This window comes from Thunnus maccoyii, chromosome 9 (assembly GCF_910596095.1).
Source record: "Thunnus maccoyii chromosome 9, fThuMac1.1, whole genome shotgun sequence".
In the NCBI taxonomy this organism is placed as follows: Eukaryota; Metazoa; Chordata; class Actinopteri; order Scombriformes; family Scombridae; genus Thunnus; species Thunnus maccoyii.
The window spans coordinates 18,387,655-18,403,188 of NC_056541.1; the positions used below are offsets into that span (position 1 = coordinate 18,387,655).

General features: G+C 39.0%; 1 protein-coding gene across 7 annotated transcripts in view; it reads right to left on the reverse strand.

The window, feature by feature from the left end:
* Window positions 1-38: 38 nt before the first annotated feature.
* clip1a (CAP-GLY domain containing linker protein 1a) overlaps window positions 39-15,534 on the reverse strand; it is a 29,375-nt gene continuing 13,879 nt past the window's right edge. For 4 of the 7 annotated variants that reach the window (XM_042420470.1, XM_042420464.1, XM_042420466.1 and 1 more), the window contains 18 exons: window positions 13,448-14,356; window positions 13,130-13,246; window positions 12,648-12,705; window positions 12,436-12,519; window positions 12,067-12,223; window positions 11,720-11,885; window positions 11,347-11,562; window positions 7,355-9,808; window positions 6,158-6,295; window positions 5,925-6,031; window positions 5,664-5,784; window positions 5,510-5,562; window positions 4,867-4,984; window positions 3,523-3,673; window positions 3,348-3,400; window positions 2,667-2,672; window positions 2,011-2,138; window positions 39-1,081 (listed from right to left, as the gene is read on the reverse strand). In XM_042420470.1, the coding sequence (XP_042276404.1) occupies window positions 853-1,081; window positions 2,011-2,138; window positions 2,667-2,672; window positions 3,348-3,400; window positions 3,523-3,673; window positions 4,867-4,984; window positions 5,510-5,562; window positions 5,664-5,784; window positions 5,925-6,031; window positions 6,158-6,295; window positions 7,355-9,808; window positions 11,347-11,562; window positions 11,720-11,885; window positions 12,067-12,223; window positions 12,436-12,519; window positions 12,648-12,705; window positions 13,130-13,246; window positions 13,448-14,356 (5,265 nt within the window). In that variant the 3' untranslated portion in view covers window positions 39-852. The other 3 variants (XM_042420465.1, XM_042420469.1, XM_042420467.1) reach the window with 3 other exon arrangements.

Below are 15,534 nucleotides of genomic sequence, written 5' to 3' on the forward strand. Positions count from 1 at the left end.
AGTTTGATTTTTAATTTATACATAAATTTCATTTATTTTATACAGATATTCAAAACATTTTTTAAAGAAATGCCTAAGTATTTCATTGTTTCATACAGAAATGATCACTTAATTTCAAAGAAACTTTTTTGGAAAGGCCATTTCACTGGAACTGAGGGCTTTACAGTAAGTGTGAAGTGCTTCTTTCTTACCTTTCAATCCAGCAATCCCTTTATGAAGACCATAAAAAAAAGTTCCTGTTAAAGCCAAACAGCACAAGGTTTCCACTGCTCCACTCCAGGCAAGAGCGAGCAAATCTCTCACCTGTGATTACCCTTCACAAAATTACACACATACTATCAAAGAGTACATAGTATTTCCAGGCATAAAAAAATAAACTATAGCTCACCAATTTTTTGCGCAAACTGACATTTGTTTTTCAATCAAGTAATTTACATTTTGAAATAAACACCTTTTATGATACTATATTATCTTTGTAACCCTCCCCGACAAGCTGTGCAAACAATGTTAGGATATTGATAAATTAAATGATCTGAAGATCCCACAATGATACGTCCACCAACAGTATCTTCTCATTCACACAAACCCAGGATATCACACATTTCCTCCAAAGTCATTTACAAATACAAACTGTTGATTATTTTTCTGGATGTCTGAACGTTTGGAGAGAGATTCTGAGGAGAACTTTCTCCTTATAAGAGCGCTTAAGGGCTGGCGTGGACGATGAAGACGCTTGGGATAAAACAAGCACACAAAACGCACACATGACAAACCGAAACCCCAAAAAGCACCGCATAATCTAACATGATGTGCAAATACAGTGATTGTGCGAACGAGAGGGTTGGAAAGGCTTCAGAAGGTCTGGTCATCGTTACAGGATTCGGTCCAGTGGCCAAAGACCTCACAGATGTCGCAGTAGGGCCGCTCTTCGCCCTTATTGCCGTGGTAGGTGGTGTGCGGGGGGGAGTCGGGCATCTGCATTTGTGTGGGACAGTCCTCGGTGTCGTGGAGGTCGAAGCAGTCGCAGATGTCGCAGAACAGCCGTGGGGGAGGCTTCTTCTTCACGGGTTCCTTGTCGAGACTGCACAAAAAAAAAAGAAATAATCCTTTTATTCTATTTTTATTTTATTTTTTACTTTTTATAACCTACTTTCTATTTCTGGTTTTACTTACTTAAACTCATCTCTTATATTTTAGTATATTATTATTTTATTACTTTATCTCTATTTTATCTGTATTTTCCTTTTAATACCCTACTGTATATTTCCGGCTTTACTCACTTTAATACATCTCTCCCTTTTTTCTTCCTTTCTTTCTTTCAATATTTTACTATCTTTTCCTCACACTTCTATTTTATTTATTTATTTTGGCTATTCTGAAAGTTATGATAGCGTCTCCTCAGTTCCTGTTTTTATTGAGTTCTTCATTTATAACAAAGTAATTTATTGTTTGTGCATGGATGGGGGGGGTTGTGTGCTTAATGCAGTGAATCGTAGCTCTACAATGTAAATAGAAATATATGAAAGCAGAGGCTCTGAAAATGCAAACTCACACAAACTTATTTTTCATTTCACCTCCATCATTTTGTTTCTTGTGTGCCGTGGATGTATTCAGGAGACTGAGTGTATTTTCTCTCTAAACTTTATTCAAAAAAACTGCACTTACAAAACGCCACACCGGCCTGTGTGTTCTGTTTCATTTCATGTCGCATTCTGATCGGTGTGTTTGTAGTTGTGGGTCGTGGCAGCGTTCCCATTGTGAGAATTTCATCCTAAATTTCTGATGCTGTCATAATTTTGCCTGAGGCCGTCTTTGGTCGCCAAAGTCCCACATCATTCATCGGTTCACGTGTCTCAGTGAGATCTAGGATCACTATTTTGGATTGACGACCAAAGATTTTGCCACGTTTCTCTCACGATTGTCGACTTTTGCCTCAGACGGCTCAAAGACGCACAGTGTAAAAAGGCCTTTAGAGGAAGTCTGAGAAAATCTGCGAGGTAAGGGACTCACCTGTCGTAGTTATCCAGCTCGCTTTGATTATTCCCATTGAGAGCGGCAGCTGCCATTTTCTCCAATTTGTCCTTGAGTTCCTCGTTCTTCCTCTGAAGGTCAACAATGACTGAATTCAGGAACTCAATCTGTAAAAGTGACACATAACGGTATCATCAATGCTGTTGTTGGCCAACGATCATGCATCCACAAATTCTTTTACACAATATTTTTTTATTAAATTGACAGATTGTCTCCCCTGTGAGGGTTTTTCACTGTGTTTCGTTTGCCTCAGCCCTATGACAGCGACCACAGAAAACAACTATGCTTCGCCATATCCTCAAATAATTAAACCTTTGTTAATCAAGATGGTGAATCACCACTGTGAGATGTCAGCCAAAGAAAAATAATCCCTCAGAATGAGTCAGTAGAGTCTGTAAAATACGCAGGAACGAGTAAAAAGTACATCTGATCTCTGTTAAGCATCTATGATGAGTGTCACCAAAATTTTAGTGCAAGTTACTGAAACCTAAAAGTATTCTGAAATCCTGATTTATCTTTGAAGGACAGTTTCTAGTTTTGACACCAACTATCATGAGTTCCCACTGGACAAAACGTAATAGCCACAGTGACAGACAAACATGCACAAGTGAAGCTGATGAAAAACATTAACAAACCGCTGCCTGATGGTGGTGTAGCATTGCCAACATCAGAGACAGGGCAGAGGAGAGGAGTTGGGATTTAAAAAAGAGAAGGGAAAAAAAAAAAATTTGAGATTCAAATTAGGACCCACCTACTGCTAGACACACACACTCAAGTCATCACTGACACAGAAAATACAGTATAACATTTTACAGTCAACAGAGGCTGAAAGCAATTGTATTAAGTGAAGGTTGTGAGACTGATGACACACGATATCATCTCACTGTGGGTGAAATTCTCATATACAACTGATCCGTGTGAGAACTGAGATGACGTTAGAAAATGCTTTTAAAGGAAGTTTCAAATCAATTTATACCCATTTCACCTCTGTAAAAACATTATACTGTAACAATTACATGAATCAACAGTGGACTGTATAACTCGGAGTACAGTGCTACATCAGTATGTTAGTAAATGTCTCAGTAAGCAGCACAGTCATTTCACAAACAGCATTCAGTCAGACTGTTTCCGTACGACTGCCCAGATATGAAGACCAAGTTAATGTCAAACCAGAAAGTTAAATAGGCCAGCGTAGGGAAACAGCTTTACACTGAATATATGAACAGCAAGAAAACCCAACGAAAGACAACCGAAAACCTCAACCAACCCTGGTCTATAACTGGTATTATTCAGACTGAGAGGAAACATGCACCCACCTGACTCTCAGCAGTCTCCTTATCCTCCCTTAGTTGGTCCAAAACCGCATCACCTGGAAACAACATCAAGTACAAGATTATATAAAAGTCTATCTGTTTTATTAGACTTTTTGTAATCTCCTTTCTGCTACCAGAAATAACAGCAGCTGCGGTCGCAAGTTAAGCCCATTGTTACCTGTGGACTTGTTGATGGCGTCAGGCCCTGCAGCCTGGTCCTCCTCCAGTCTCTGAACACGCTCCTGTAGATGAGCTTTGTCCCGCTCCAAGGCCTGAATTGTACCCTGCAATGTCTTCTCTGAGGCATTTTTCTCACGCAGTGCAGCCAGCTATCGAGAAAAACCCATCAGTCAGTGTATTTATACGAAATTAAGTTAACCAGGTTACTGTAGATCTGTGTATACATGCAGAGGATCAGTAATCAGATATCTCTCCTTCCTCTGACCTTATTTTGGAACTGTGGCTTACGAATTTGAACTGTTTAGTGAAGATGCTGCTTCCTGACTGACAGATAGAATGAAGCTCCTCACAGTGCAAAAGTGTCTGAATTTAACAAATGTCTAGCAGTGAAAAATGATCTATTTAGTTCAGTTTCAGTTTAAATACAAGGAAACATCGCTGTGCATAATTATCTCTCATTTCATCCAGCTGCTCCGCTGTGTTATACACATGCATACTTGTAAAAAGCCTTTTAGAAACCTGGTTACGTGTATACTATAAATGGAAGAGAAATCAGTGTTCTCCAGGAGAAATCTACCTGAGGAGACCAGGTTTTTTGTTTACAGGACAGTTAAGAAGCTTACTAGAGAAAGTCGACTGTAACCTGGTTAATTAAGTTCATATAAACCCGCTGATTTGTTGGGAGTTTCTTGGGGAAGATAAAAACTGCACTAAAAGCATTACAGTGTTATGACAGCAACAATAAATCCCTGAACGACCATTTATTATCACTACCAAGCAAGCACAAATTCAATTCAGGCAGTAATTTAATCTGCAAGTCAAGATCTGACTGTACACAGACCTCAATGTGTGAGTGAATCCAAAACTATTTTTAAGAGGGTGACAAGATATCAAATGCGCTGAACAAACAAAAAGAAAAGTGTCACTAGGTTTGTGTAACAGGGACTCACAATCTTCAAAGTTGCACTGTCAGGTTTGGCAGGTTTCAGTGACATCCTGTTAGTCTCTACAGAAATGTCCCTGCCTTTGTCCTGTTCTTTGTCATTTTACTTGTTTATCAACTATCAAGAGGAAATGATGCTAAAAGCCAAATATGGGCTTTCCAGAGATATGAAAGACTGTGGGGAAACACTTCTTGCATCTTATAGTGCTCAGAATCTGTTACTACAGCACTACTACATCTATTACTACAACAGTGCAGAGATCTTGACCGGTGGGTGCATAAAATCAAATCTAAATCTTTCTGTGCACTCAGAATATATGTTGTGCATGCTCTCCAGTTTTGTAAATAAGCTGCTATTCCTGCTGTTAGTACGAGTACCATCATGCATTTAAGTCTTACCTCGCTCCTCATGTTTTCCACCATCTGGTCCTTCTCTGAGATTAAGGCACTGTTTTTATGGATGGACTGTTGGAGGGCGGCCTTCTCCTTGTCCAACTGCTCCTTCAAGGTGCTCTCACTGTTAAATAAACAATAGTGACTCAATCTCAGAAGTAAAGTTGTACAGTCACTCCAGGATGAGAAAAAAATGGCTCTGATTTACCAAAATGTTTATCAAAAGAATTCCAATAAGTAAATAAATAATTTAAAACATGCCAACTCAGCAGTGAAAGCACATATTAACAAGTTAAGCGGGTGGGTGGGTCTGTGGGTAAAATGTCTGTGTGCTTTTCTTTAATGTTCCTTATCATCTGCCACCAATAGTTAATAAATCAGTACTATTACAGGTTGATGACCAACATCACATAATATTAAAGGTGTAAAGTACCTGAAGGCATTATTTGGCAGGCTTTGAAGGAATAGAAAAGTATTACGGTACATACCATTCACTTAATTACACATAAGTGTCATACAGGTGAAAGAATGAACCAGCTTTTGTTCTTTGTGCTTATTCAGACAAGCTTTAAAAAACTCACAATAACGGTGGACTTTCCAGATTTCTGAGAAACTGCCTGAATCACAAAATGATACTGTATTCTCTTACCTTTGCTTCAACTCCTCCAACTGTTTTTTGAGTTTTGAGTGCTCGTCCTTGAACTAGAAAACAAACAGTTTCAATTAAATCATGATCAGCAGATCAATAGCTGATAATCAAAATATTCTGATGCTTTTTAAATAAAGATGTAAAGTTGATGCACCTTCACAAGATCACTCTGGCCTTTGTGTTTGCTATCGAGGTCCTGAGTCAGCTTCTTGTTCTCATCCTGCAGCTTCTGCAGCGACTGCGACTTCACAGAAACCGCTTCTTTAAGCTTCTCACTGAATACAAACACAAATGTTAATCATTTTTCAATCATTCAAAATATTCTGACTGATTTACTGAAACCCTCTAATGACATCATACTATTCAAATCGAATGGATTCAGTTATTCCAACAGCCAAAACTGAGGAAGACTCACATTTCCTGACACAGACTCTTGGTCTTCTCAGTTTCTGTGCAAAGCTGCTGTTTGGATACATTCAGATCTTCTTGGTGCTGAGAATTCTCTTTCTTCAAACCGTCCAGCTAAACGAATAAAGACATATTTACAATTTCAAGACACATATACCAAAGTTTTCACTTCATTCCGTTTCTCTCTCCACTCAGTCACTGAAAGCTTTAGCATTTTCTCGGCAAACACTCATCTCTAACCTCAGTCTCCATCTCCTGCTTAGAACGCCGGAGCTCCTCCAGCAAAGCTTGAGCTTCGTTCTTCTCCTGCAGCAAACTGGATTTCTCTTTTGTCAGCTGCTCGAGAGCTTCAGCAGTCTTGCCGGAAGCCTCTGAAGCCTAAAGCGTGCATGAGCAGGAATATTCGTCAAGAAATGTTTTATATTAAGAGCAGTAACTCTAGCTTCAACCAACCAGGATGAGATATTTGCAGGTCATTTTATGAAGCAATTCATAATGCATCATTTGACCACAACCAATGATCTCATTTTAATATTATTGAATAAATTAATGACATGCCTAAGGAATTAACTTATTTTAATTATTGATAATCAATTACCCAAATTTCAGGTCATTTTAATTTTGAAGTACATGCCTATTAAGAAATAACAATTATTACACTAAGGTGGAAAATAACTATGACATACGCAAATATTCTACAACCTGTGGCCTCAGAACGGATACAGATAAGAACTTTCCAGTCACTTACGCAACTAGTCAGATAAGGAAAAAAAAAAAGGTCAAGCCGTCTGTGTAGGACTTTCTCAAATCATACCACTGCTAAAATTAATCCTAAATGATGAAGTAACAATCTGTTCTCCTTCAATAGCCCCTAAAATCTAGCGTGTCAAGATACTTCATTTTTCTGTTTGTATTGTTTTTGAAGTGTAATTCGCAGTCTGCTCAAAGAGATTTTGCATGAAGTCAAATCCAAAAACCTCAAAATTGGACAAAATGACATTGTAAAATAGACTGGTGCTATAATTTCTAAAAACTATTTTTTTCCTTTTGAACTGCAAAACTAAACTCACAGCAATATGTTGAGAAATTCCCACATCTAGCTTTTTTAATAAGTCTGTTTACATCATTTATACAATCAAATGAAATATGAAACACCATCAGATGGTGTGTGTTGTCAAGATCACTTTAGACCTACATAATAATGTGAAACTGAAGAATTTTGCCTGTCATGTTAGATCACGTTATAAGTCCACAGGAGAGCAAGTAAAGGCTGGGAACTAAAGGCAGTCAATAGCGGTTAGTAAATGGAAGATGAAAGTTAGGCACAAAAATAAAAGTAAAGGGGAAAGGGAGACGCACCAGCAAGCATGCAGTGAGAAGGTGACATAGCCCCAGCCACTCTACAGTGTGTGTCAGTGATTACTACTGGAGGAATACCTCAAGCTGCTTAGAAAGAGCATTGTTTAGTTGGGACTCGAGCTGCCTGACTCGCTGGGTGGCTTCATCTCTCTCCACCTGCAGGGCATCCTTCTGAGCTGTTAACTGTGAGATGCTGGAGGAAATTTCTTCTTTCACAACGGCAGAAGCTGATACCTCTGCAGCAGCAGTCTTGTACTGCTTTTCCAAATGTTCTTTATCAGTTTGTAGGGTCTTGACATCAACCTCTAGTTGTTGCTGGCTAGCCTGCAACTTCTCTAACTTTTCAAGGAGCCTTGACTTTTCTGTGAGCCAGTTTTCTTGGCCAGTGTTGAGAAGAGAAATGTCCTGCTCCAATTTACACTGTCCGGCTAAAAGGTTCTCCTTCTCTGTGGTCAGGGTGGCCACTTGTTTGTCCATCTCCTCAAGTTTAGATAATAGCTGGTCTTTATCTTCAGACAACCTACTAGTTTCTTGCTCACGCTGCTTCAATTGTGTGCTAATAGCCTCCATATCCACCATAAAAGACTTCTTTTGCTCATCAGCATTCTTGAAGTTAGAAGAAATCTCTTCATTTTCTTTTGTAAGTTTGGACAACATTTTTTGCATCTCTTCAATTTGCTTGGAGAGAGCATCCTTATCAAGAATAACTTTATTCCTTTCACTAGATTCAGCCTGTAGCTGGCTCTGAAGAAGGAGCTTGGCCTCCGATATTGATTCAGTCTGGCATTTTAACTCCTGGAGCTCCTGAAGCAGCCCTTGATTCTCTGTCTGCAAGGACTGCATTTTTTTGTCAGATTCAGTCTGCAATGATTGCAGACGCTGACAATCGTTTGTAAGTTTATCTACCTGTTGAACAAGTTCCAAATTAGCTTTTTCAAAATCCATTTTTAGTTTACTATGCTCTTGAACAAGTTCAGCTTTGCCCTTTTCAAGTAGTTCAATATCAGAGTTATGTTTCTGCAGTTCATTTTGTAAATCAGCCTTTTCTCGTTTCAAAGAGTTAATCTCGGCTTCAACTACGTCTTTCTGACGTTTTGTTTCCTCTAGCGTTGCTGTTAAATGAGACTTCTCTTGACTAAGATCAGCATTAGATCTGGAGTAACTATCCAACTGGTCTTTAGTTGTTCGGATATCGCTAGCTAGCTTATCTCGCTCAAGAGAAAGAGCACTTTTCTCAGAAGTGGCTTTTGTGTGCTTCTCTTCTAACTCTCCCTTCTCCCCTGCCAAACGCTCATAATCCATCTTCTGCTGCTCTAGTGCTGATTCCAGGCTCATTTTGTCTTTTCGTACGGCATGTAATGCCATCTCAGTTTCAGAACTCTGAAGCCGAAATGCTTGCTTCTCTTGCTCAAAAGATGATAATGCGTCTTTCAGTTTGTCATTGGACTGAGACAGTTCTTCTGTTGAGACTTTAAGCTTCTCCTTTAATTCTTCTATTTCTTTGATGAGCTCTTCTTTTTCATTACAGACCTTTCTTTGGATCGCAAGTAAGTCATCTTTCTCCTGCAGAAGGTGAAGCCTCTCAGAATCAGTCACCTGATTGCTCGTCTTGAACTCGTCCAACATCTGGGCTAGGCTCAGTTTTGAGGCTTTAAGTTCTTCACATTCACGGACAGAGCTCTCCAAGTCTTTCTTGGTGACGCCAAGTTTATTCTGGAGCTCCTCCTTCACTGTCTCGAGGCTCTTTTTATCTGACATGGCTGCACTGATTTCAGAGGACAGTTCTGCCTTCTCTTTTGTTAAAGTTTCTGTGAGGGCCTGCAGCTGGGTATTCTTCATCGTGAGATCTTCTTTCTCCAAGTTCAACGATTTAAGTTTGGCCTGCAACTCAGCATTCTTTGCATCAAGAGACTTTTTGGCATTTCTAGCAGCATCTCTCTCTAAAATCAAATTGTCCTTCTCAGATGTGAGCTTAGACCTGCTTTCACTGAGGTCCTCTTCAAGCCTGCTCCTTTCTTTGCAGGCATTTTCATAATCCTCGAGTAGTTGCTTCTTTTTAGTCTCAATCTGCTGGATGTCCTGCTGGTGCTTTAGGAGCATGTCATTCTTCTCTGCATTTTGTCTTTGAAGCTCCTCAGTTTGGGCCTGGTATTCGCCTTTAGCATGCTTCAGGTTTTTGTTTTCAGTCTGTACATCCTGAAGATCATTTTTGAGCTTCTCCAGCTCCTTGTTCAATGAGGTTCTTTCTTCATCTGAACGCTTGTTGTTGGCGAGTAGTTCCTCTTGATGTTTTGAAAGCTTATCTCTGGTTTCTAGCAGTTCTTCTTTCTGGACTGAAAGCTCTTTGTGACTTATCTCAAGAGCAGAGAGCTTGCTCTGAACATCTGAGAGCTGTTTCTCCAGTTTGCATTTCTCAGCTTTAACATTCTCACTTTCCTTACACATGTGCTCCAGATCTATATTCTGCTTTTCCAGTTTTTTGGACATATGTTCAACATCATGCTTGTAGGAGTCAAGCTCAGCAGAAAGACACTGGGAAAATAAAGTTGGAAGAAAAAAAAGGAGGGGAATATATATACAGGGAAAAGTAAGAATGAATCCAAAATAAACCAAGCAGATATGGACATAAGTGATATGCAATTGGAAAGGTTGAGCTGCAGAGGCATTAAAATGGCAAAGGATTACACCACAGCTTACACCACAATGACTTAAAAAATATAAAGGCAGACATTTTCACTTCAGCTCTTACTTGACTTAAATACATCTGTTAATTACATTAATATCAATAATTTTGGCTGGTATGTAAACAAATAAGTGGCTGCTGGCTGTCAGAGTGTATGACTACAATCATCTGCAGCATCTGATACAGCACTTACTTTATGTCGTTTTTTTGTTTTTTCAAAATCGATGAAAGTGAACAGAAAAAGTATATGCCAATTGTGACAATGAATCCCAGCCATCATGTAAAAATAGACATAAAAATGAAACTTATGTTTGTTTGGTAAGTGAAAATGTAGTACTTAGATGAAACATCAAGCTGATAACCAATGCTAGCAAGGGTACTTATAAAAGCTGTTATCTCATCATGTCATTTGGTTTGAATAACTAACACACTCTATGTAAGTGGTAACTGAACATCTGTAACACTGATTTTATCCAACTTTAATCTTTCAACTTTAAATCCATTCAACTTTAATCCTAGCCAGTGCTTTATCCATTTCACAGCCAGATCAAACTGGTTAAACTACATTTTTACTGTTAAGGATTTATTTAGCTTTTCCAATAACCATAAATAGTCTCAAATATAAATCCAAGATATAAATTTCTTAGGTGTACCCCTGCAAGCATGTAGTCCATGACATATTAGCCTTAATGTCAGGGGGAAGTGAGAAACTTAACACAATAATCTATATGATCGTAATTAAGAGTGAAAATGTTAAATGAAAACAAAAAAATGTTACCCATGGGCTAAACGATATAGACAAAATCAAATATTACAATATTTTTGACCAAATACCTTAATATTGACATTGCAACAATATTGTAGGGATGACTATTGGTGCTTTCACAAAATATTTACACAATGAGATTTTTGATAAATAATTATCAGTAATGTGGATATAATGACTAAGTGGTTAAAGACAAATAAAAGAACAGCTAGAACAGTCTGGTAAGTTCAGAAAATTACATCACTTTACTGTAATACAGCCTTTAAAACCAGGAAAAGACATCACTTATACCATATCACAATATTACAATGTCCAAAATCTAAGACGATATCTAGTCTCATATCATGATATCAATAAAATGTTACTCGGTTACAAATAGTCAGATATAACTTTGTTGTGAAGATTGATTTCACATTTTGTTTTTGTGTACAAAGTGACGTTTTTGACATCCAACTGATTTGGGGAAGAGGCTGAATTTCATGGTGTAAGTTTCTCATCAACAAAAAGCATGGGTGATGATCTTATATGAACGAACATTAGTAAAATCAGGAGTACATAAATAAAATTTTACATCAAATGTGGCGATTTGAGTAATGTGTACCTCTGCAGGTTTGTTCTTACCTGAACCTGTTCCTTGTATGGCTGCAGCTCAGATACCAGCTTCTGCAGCTCCTGGGTTTTGTCCTTGGAGGAGGACAGCTCCTGGTTCAACTTGTCAACCTGACCTCGCAGCACCTCAAGCTCCTTCGCATGGAGCTCTGAGGCCTGGGAGAGAGCTTTCCCCTGTGAAGTCTTCAGCTCCTCAGCCAGGGTCTCACCCTGCTGCACAGTCTTCTCCTAGAAAACAGTTTTGAGGCAGCAAGTGACTAAAGGAAACACCTTTTCCATTGTATAAACCAAGTATTACACATTTTAATGTCTATAAAACTATTTCTCTTTGTTTGACATACAATTCTCATACATAAACCAATCATTTGTGCCCTACACTACTAACCAAGGCAGCAATTTTCTCCTGAAGGCTACTTATTTGAGACTGATGTGTATCTCTGGTCTCTTTCAGCTCCTGGTCTTTGCGGGACAGTTCCTGCTGGAGTTTTTCATTCAAGTGCGCCACCTTCTCCTTCTCCTCTGCAAGCTGACTCTGGAACTCCTCAAGCCTCCTGAGTGATGATGAAAAAAAGAGTGACAGGTTAGATAATTAAAAAACAAACAGACTACAGAATGGAATAAAACAAAAGCAACAGATCTGGAAAAATGATTATAAATAATATAAATAAATACATCTTGTTTAAAGTGCAGTAATTAAGTTATAAAGGAATAGAGTATAATAAAGGGTGGTACCTTTCTTTCTGAATGAGGTCTTCATTCATTTTGGTCAGCTGTACTGAACTATCACCAGATGCCTTCATCATGTCTGAAATATCATTTTCCAGCTTGCTTTTGTCATTTGCAAGCTGCTCAAGCTTTTCATCTGCAGTCTTGAGCTTCCTCTCCAGCCCTTAGTAAGGACAAGGAATAAAAGTTTGTTCATAAAGTCAAAGGGTTTTTATGGCATGAGAAAGAAACAAAAAACGACAAAATGTAAAATTATCTTTTGCTTTTCGATTAAATTTCTATTGTTGTTTTTTGGTACAACTTTATGAGACTACAGAAATTATACTTCTTACAAAACATTTAACATAAAAGAGATTGCGGTTCTAATGTTCTCACCGTTAAGTTGACTTCTAAGAGACTCTGATTCTGTAGTCAGGGATGTGCACTGCTCTTCCTTCTTACTGAGCTTCTCAAGAGTTTCTACAAAAAGAAAAGTGCTTCATTTTAGATGCTAGAAGTTTGTAAAAGCCAAATACTGGAAAATCATGGGAAAAGGTGGTAGGAAAAACATTTCACTCACTGAACAAAACAATCACTGATACATTTACCTTGCATAGTTTTTGCTGATTTAGTCTGCTCTTCTGTGCTTTCGGACAACTTTTGTTTCTGTGGGAAAAAAATACTTTGGCGTCAACTTTTTGTTAAAGTTTCAAGACGGTTGTTTAACATTTTCATGGGTTGTACAGCATATGTATCACATGTAGTCATGTGTAAGACCAACAGATACAGCAGACAAACAGACATATTTGCTTGTATTCGCTCATTGCAGATACTGTATGTCGGTATCTGTGTATATGTTGGCCAATAAGTAACAAAAAACTGCAGTAGCGAAATGTTTAAAGATACATTTAAGGTAGTTTAGAAAGGTCCTGCTCAGTGCATCTTGGTCACAATTCTCTGAAAAAATGTATTGATGAGATCTTCATCAAAAATGTTTATTGATGTTGATATGAAAAGACAAGTGACTGCAATCCTAAAGTAAAAGAGGAACTGCATGTATCGACTTCAAAAATTAAGTGATAAGCCTCACCAGGCCTCCAAGCTCCTGCTCCAGTGCGTCCTTCTCCTGCTGTACGGTGGTCAAACTCTGCTGTAGGGAGAGGACTTCCTGCTGCCGGCCCTCCACCAGAGAGCTCAATTCACTAACCTACAGTACATATCAAGTAAAAAAAATACAGAGGGCAAATGCAAACAGCAAAGAAATATGGGTAAGCACATCAAACAAAACATTAGCAAAAAAATGGCAGAGAATTATTGTCTGAAAATGAAAGATTAACACCACTTCAATAAAAGATGAGACACACTAAAATGGGGTATTACAATAGTCAGGGAGAGATTAAGAACGCACCTTGGTACCCTGTGAGTGTTCTTGGCTCTGAACCTCCTCTAACTGAGTCTTCAGGGTCACAAGTTCCTGGTTACCTTGTGCCACTTGGCTGCGCAAAGCCACCAGTTCTGCCATCTGCTCTTTGGTTTGTCCATCCTTGTCTTGGGCCTGTTGTGCCAACGTTGCTCGTTTCTCCTCAAGCTCTTTTACCATAAGTTCTGCGGCATGAAGCTTTCCAAGGACATCCTCCATTTCCACAAGGTGCTGCTCCTCAGCTCTTTCAACGCTGGACCGTAGCGACTCTTCCAGTCGCTCCTTGTCTTCAGTCAAAGACAACAGCTCTGCCTTTAGTGCCTGCACTTCCTGACTCCAAGCTTTAGTGTCAGCTTCATGTTTGGCTCCAGCCTCCTCTAGAGCCAAATTGTGCTCCAACTTCAGCCTCTCTAGTGCACTTTTGGTTTCTACAAGCTCTGTTGCCTGCTCACCTGCACCTTGACTGAAAGACAGCTTCAGCTCCTCCATGGCTTGCTGATGAGAAGAAATGGCAGACTCTAACTTGGAACGCCACTGTTCGATACTGTCGGCATTCTCCTTCTCAGCCTGGCTTAAGCGCATCTGCAGCTGCTCGTTATCACCGGAGAGCTTAATGGATGTAGCTTGAAGCTGGGCAACTGCCTCTGTGTGGGTCTTTTCTTGAGATTCCAACTTCTCCTTGTAATTCGCCTGCTCTTCTTGCTGCTTAGCTTCTTGGGAAGCCAGCTGATCCCTCAGAGAGTTTATCTCTTCCAGAAGGGGAGAAATAGTAGAATCTGAGTCCTCAGAGCCCTGTTGGGTCCCAAGACGTAGCTGCAGGTCAGCTACCTCTCTGGTTCGCAGGGAAAGGTCCCTCTCAAGCTCCATAATACGGGATCTTTCCGACACAGTAGCAACCTTTGAAAGCAGAAATCTTACATTCAAACATGTGTCCCAATCTGACATACTGAACCAGTGAGACTTAAGCATACTTTGACTGATATTGAACAGATAAAAACTAATTGGTAAATTGCACTGCAATAATAGACAACAAAGCACGTTGTAATGGTAAAACCTGTCCAAACTCAAGTAATGTATTCAGATAGAAAAACTGTTCAATTTGCTTTCTTAATGAGAGGAGATGGTTTCCAAAAAAGGCATTATACTGACCTCTTGTGGCTATAAAGGGTATGATTCAAATAATGGACGTGAACACTGAAAGCATGTATGGAGCTGTAGCAGTGTGTAAGACATTTTCCACCATCCATTTAACTATAACTAATGAAAGAACCTGAGGGGAGCATTGACATGTTTACACTGATGTACTGCACCTAAGTTCTCAAATATGAGTCTTTTTTGCTGCTTCGACATATTTACAGTAATGGCTTTGTTAGGACAGATGAATCATTTTATCAATATAATCATTTTCTTGATAAATTAATTGTCAAAACAGCACCTGTAGAAACTATCGCCCTCATCCTCATGAAACTAAAGAACTATATTTTTACTGATACCCCTTATAACTATACTACTCTAGGGGAACACACTGATGCGTAGTCTGGGAGGTGGAGCAGGTTTAAGACTAGCAAAACGCAGGGACACCAAATAAGCAGGACAAATGGATGCTGGGAAGGACTGGGGAAGTAGAACAAAGGATAACCGAGAAAATGATTAGCTAGGGACAAGGGAGAAGTTTGTCTGTCTGGTTAAGCGGTGATACCAGTAAAGCAAGAGTGAGTTCAGGTTGGGTAACTTATTGGAAAATGGTGCAATTAAGGAAGCTGTCAGGCAAGACAACTGAAAGATGCATGTGGTTGTATTTTGGTAGTTGTGAAAGAATATTATATTTCTCAATGTAAAACAATTTGAAACAAATCAATTTAAAATGTGAGTAGGGTTAACATTTCAGGAGGAGAAAATGGTTACAAAATCATTCTCTAGCTGAGTTTGCTAATCTAATTTTACAGATGATGAACTATTTGATTTAATTTGTTTGTTGTAAGAGGAGGAGTATTTTTTTATGTTAAGCCATAAAATGCATTTGTGGGGTTCATTCACCACAAGCCAATACAAAGCAAAGCTTCAGTTAAAGCTCA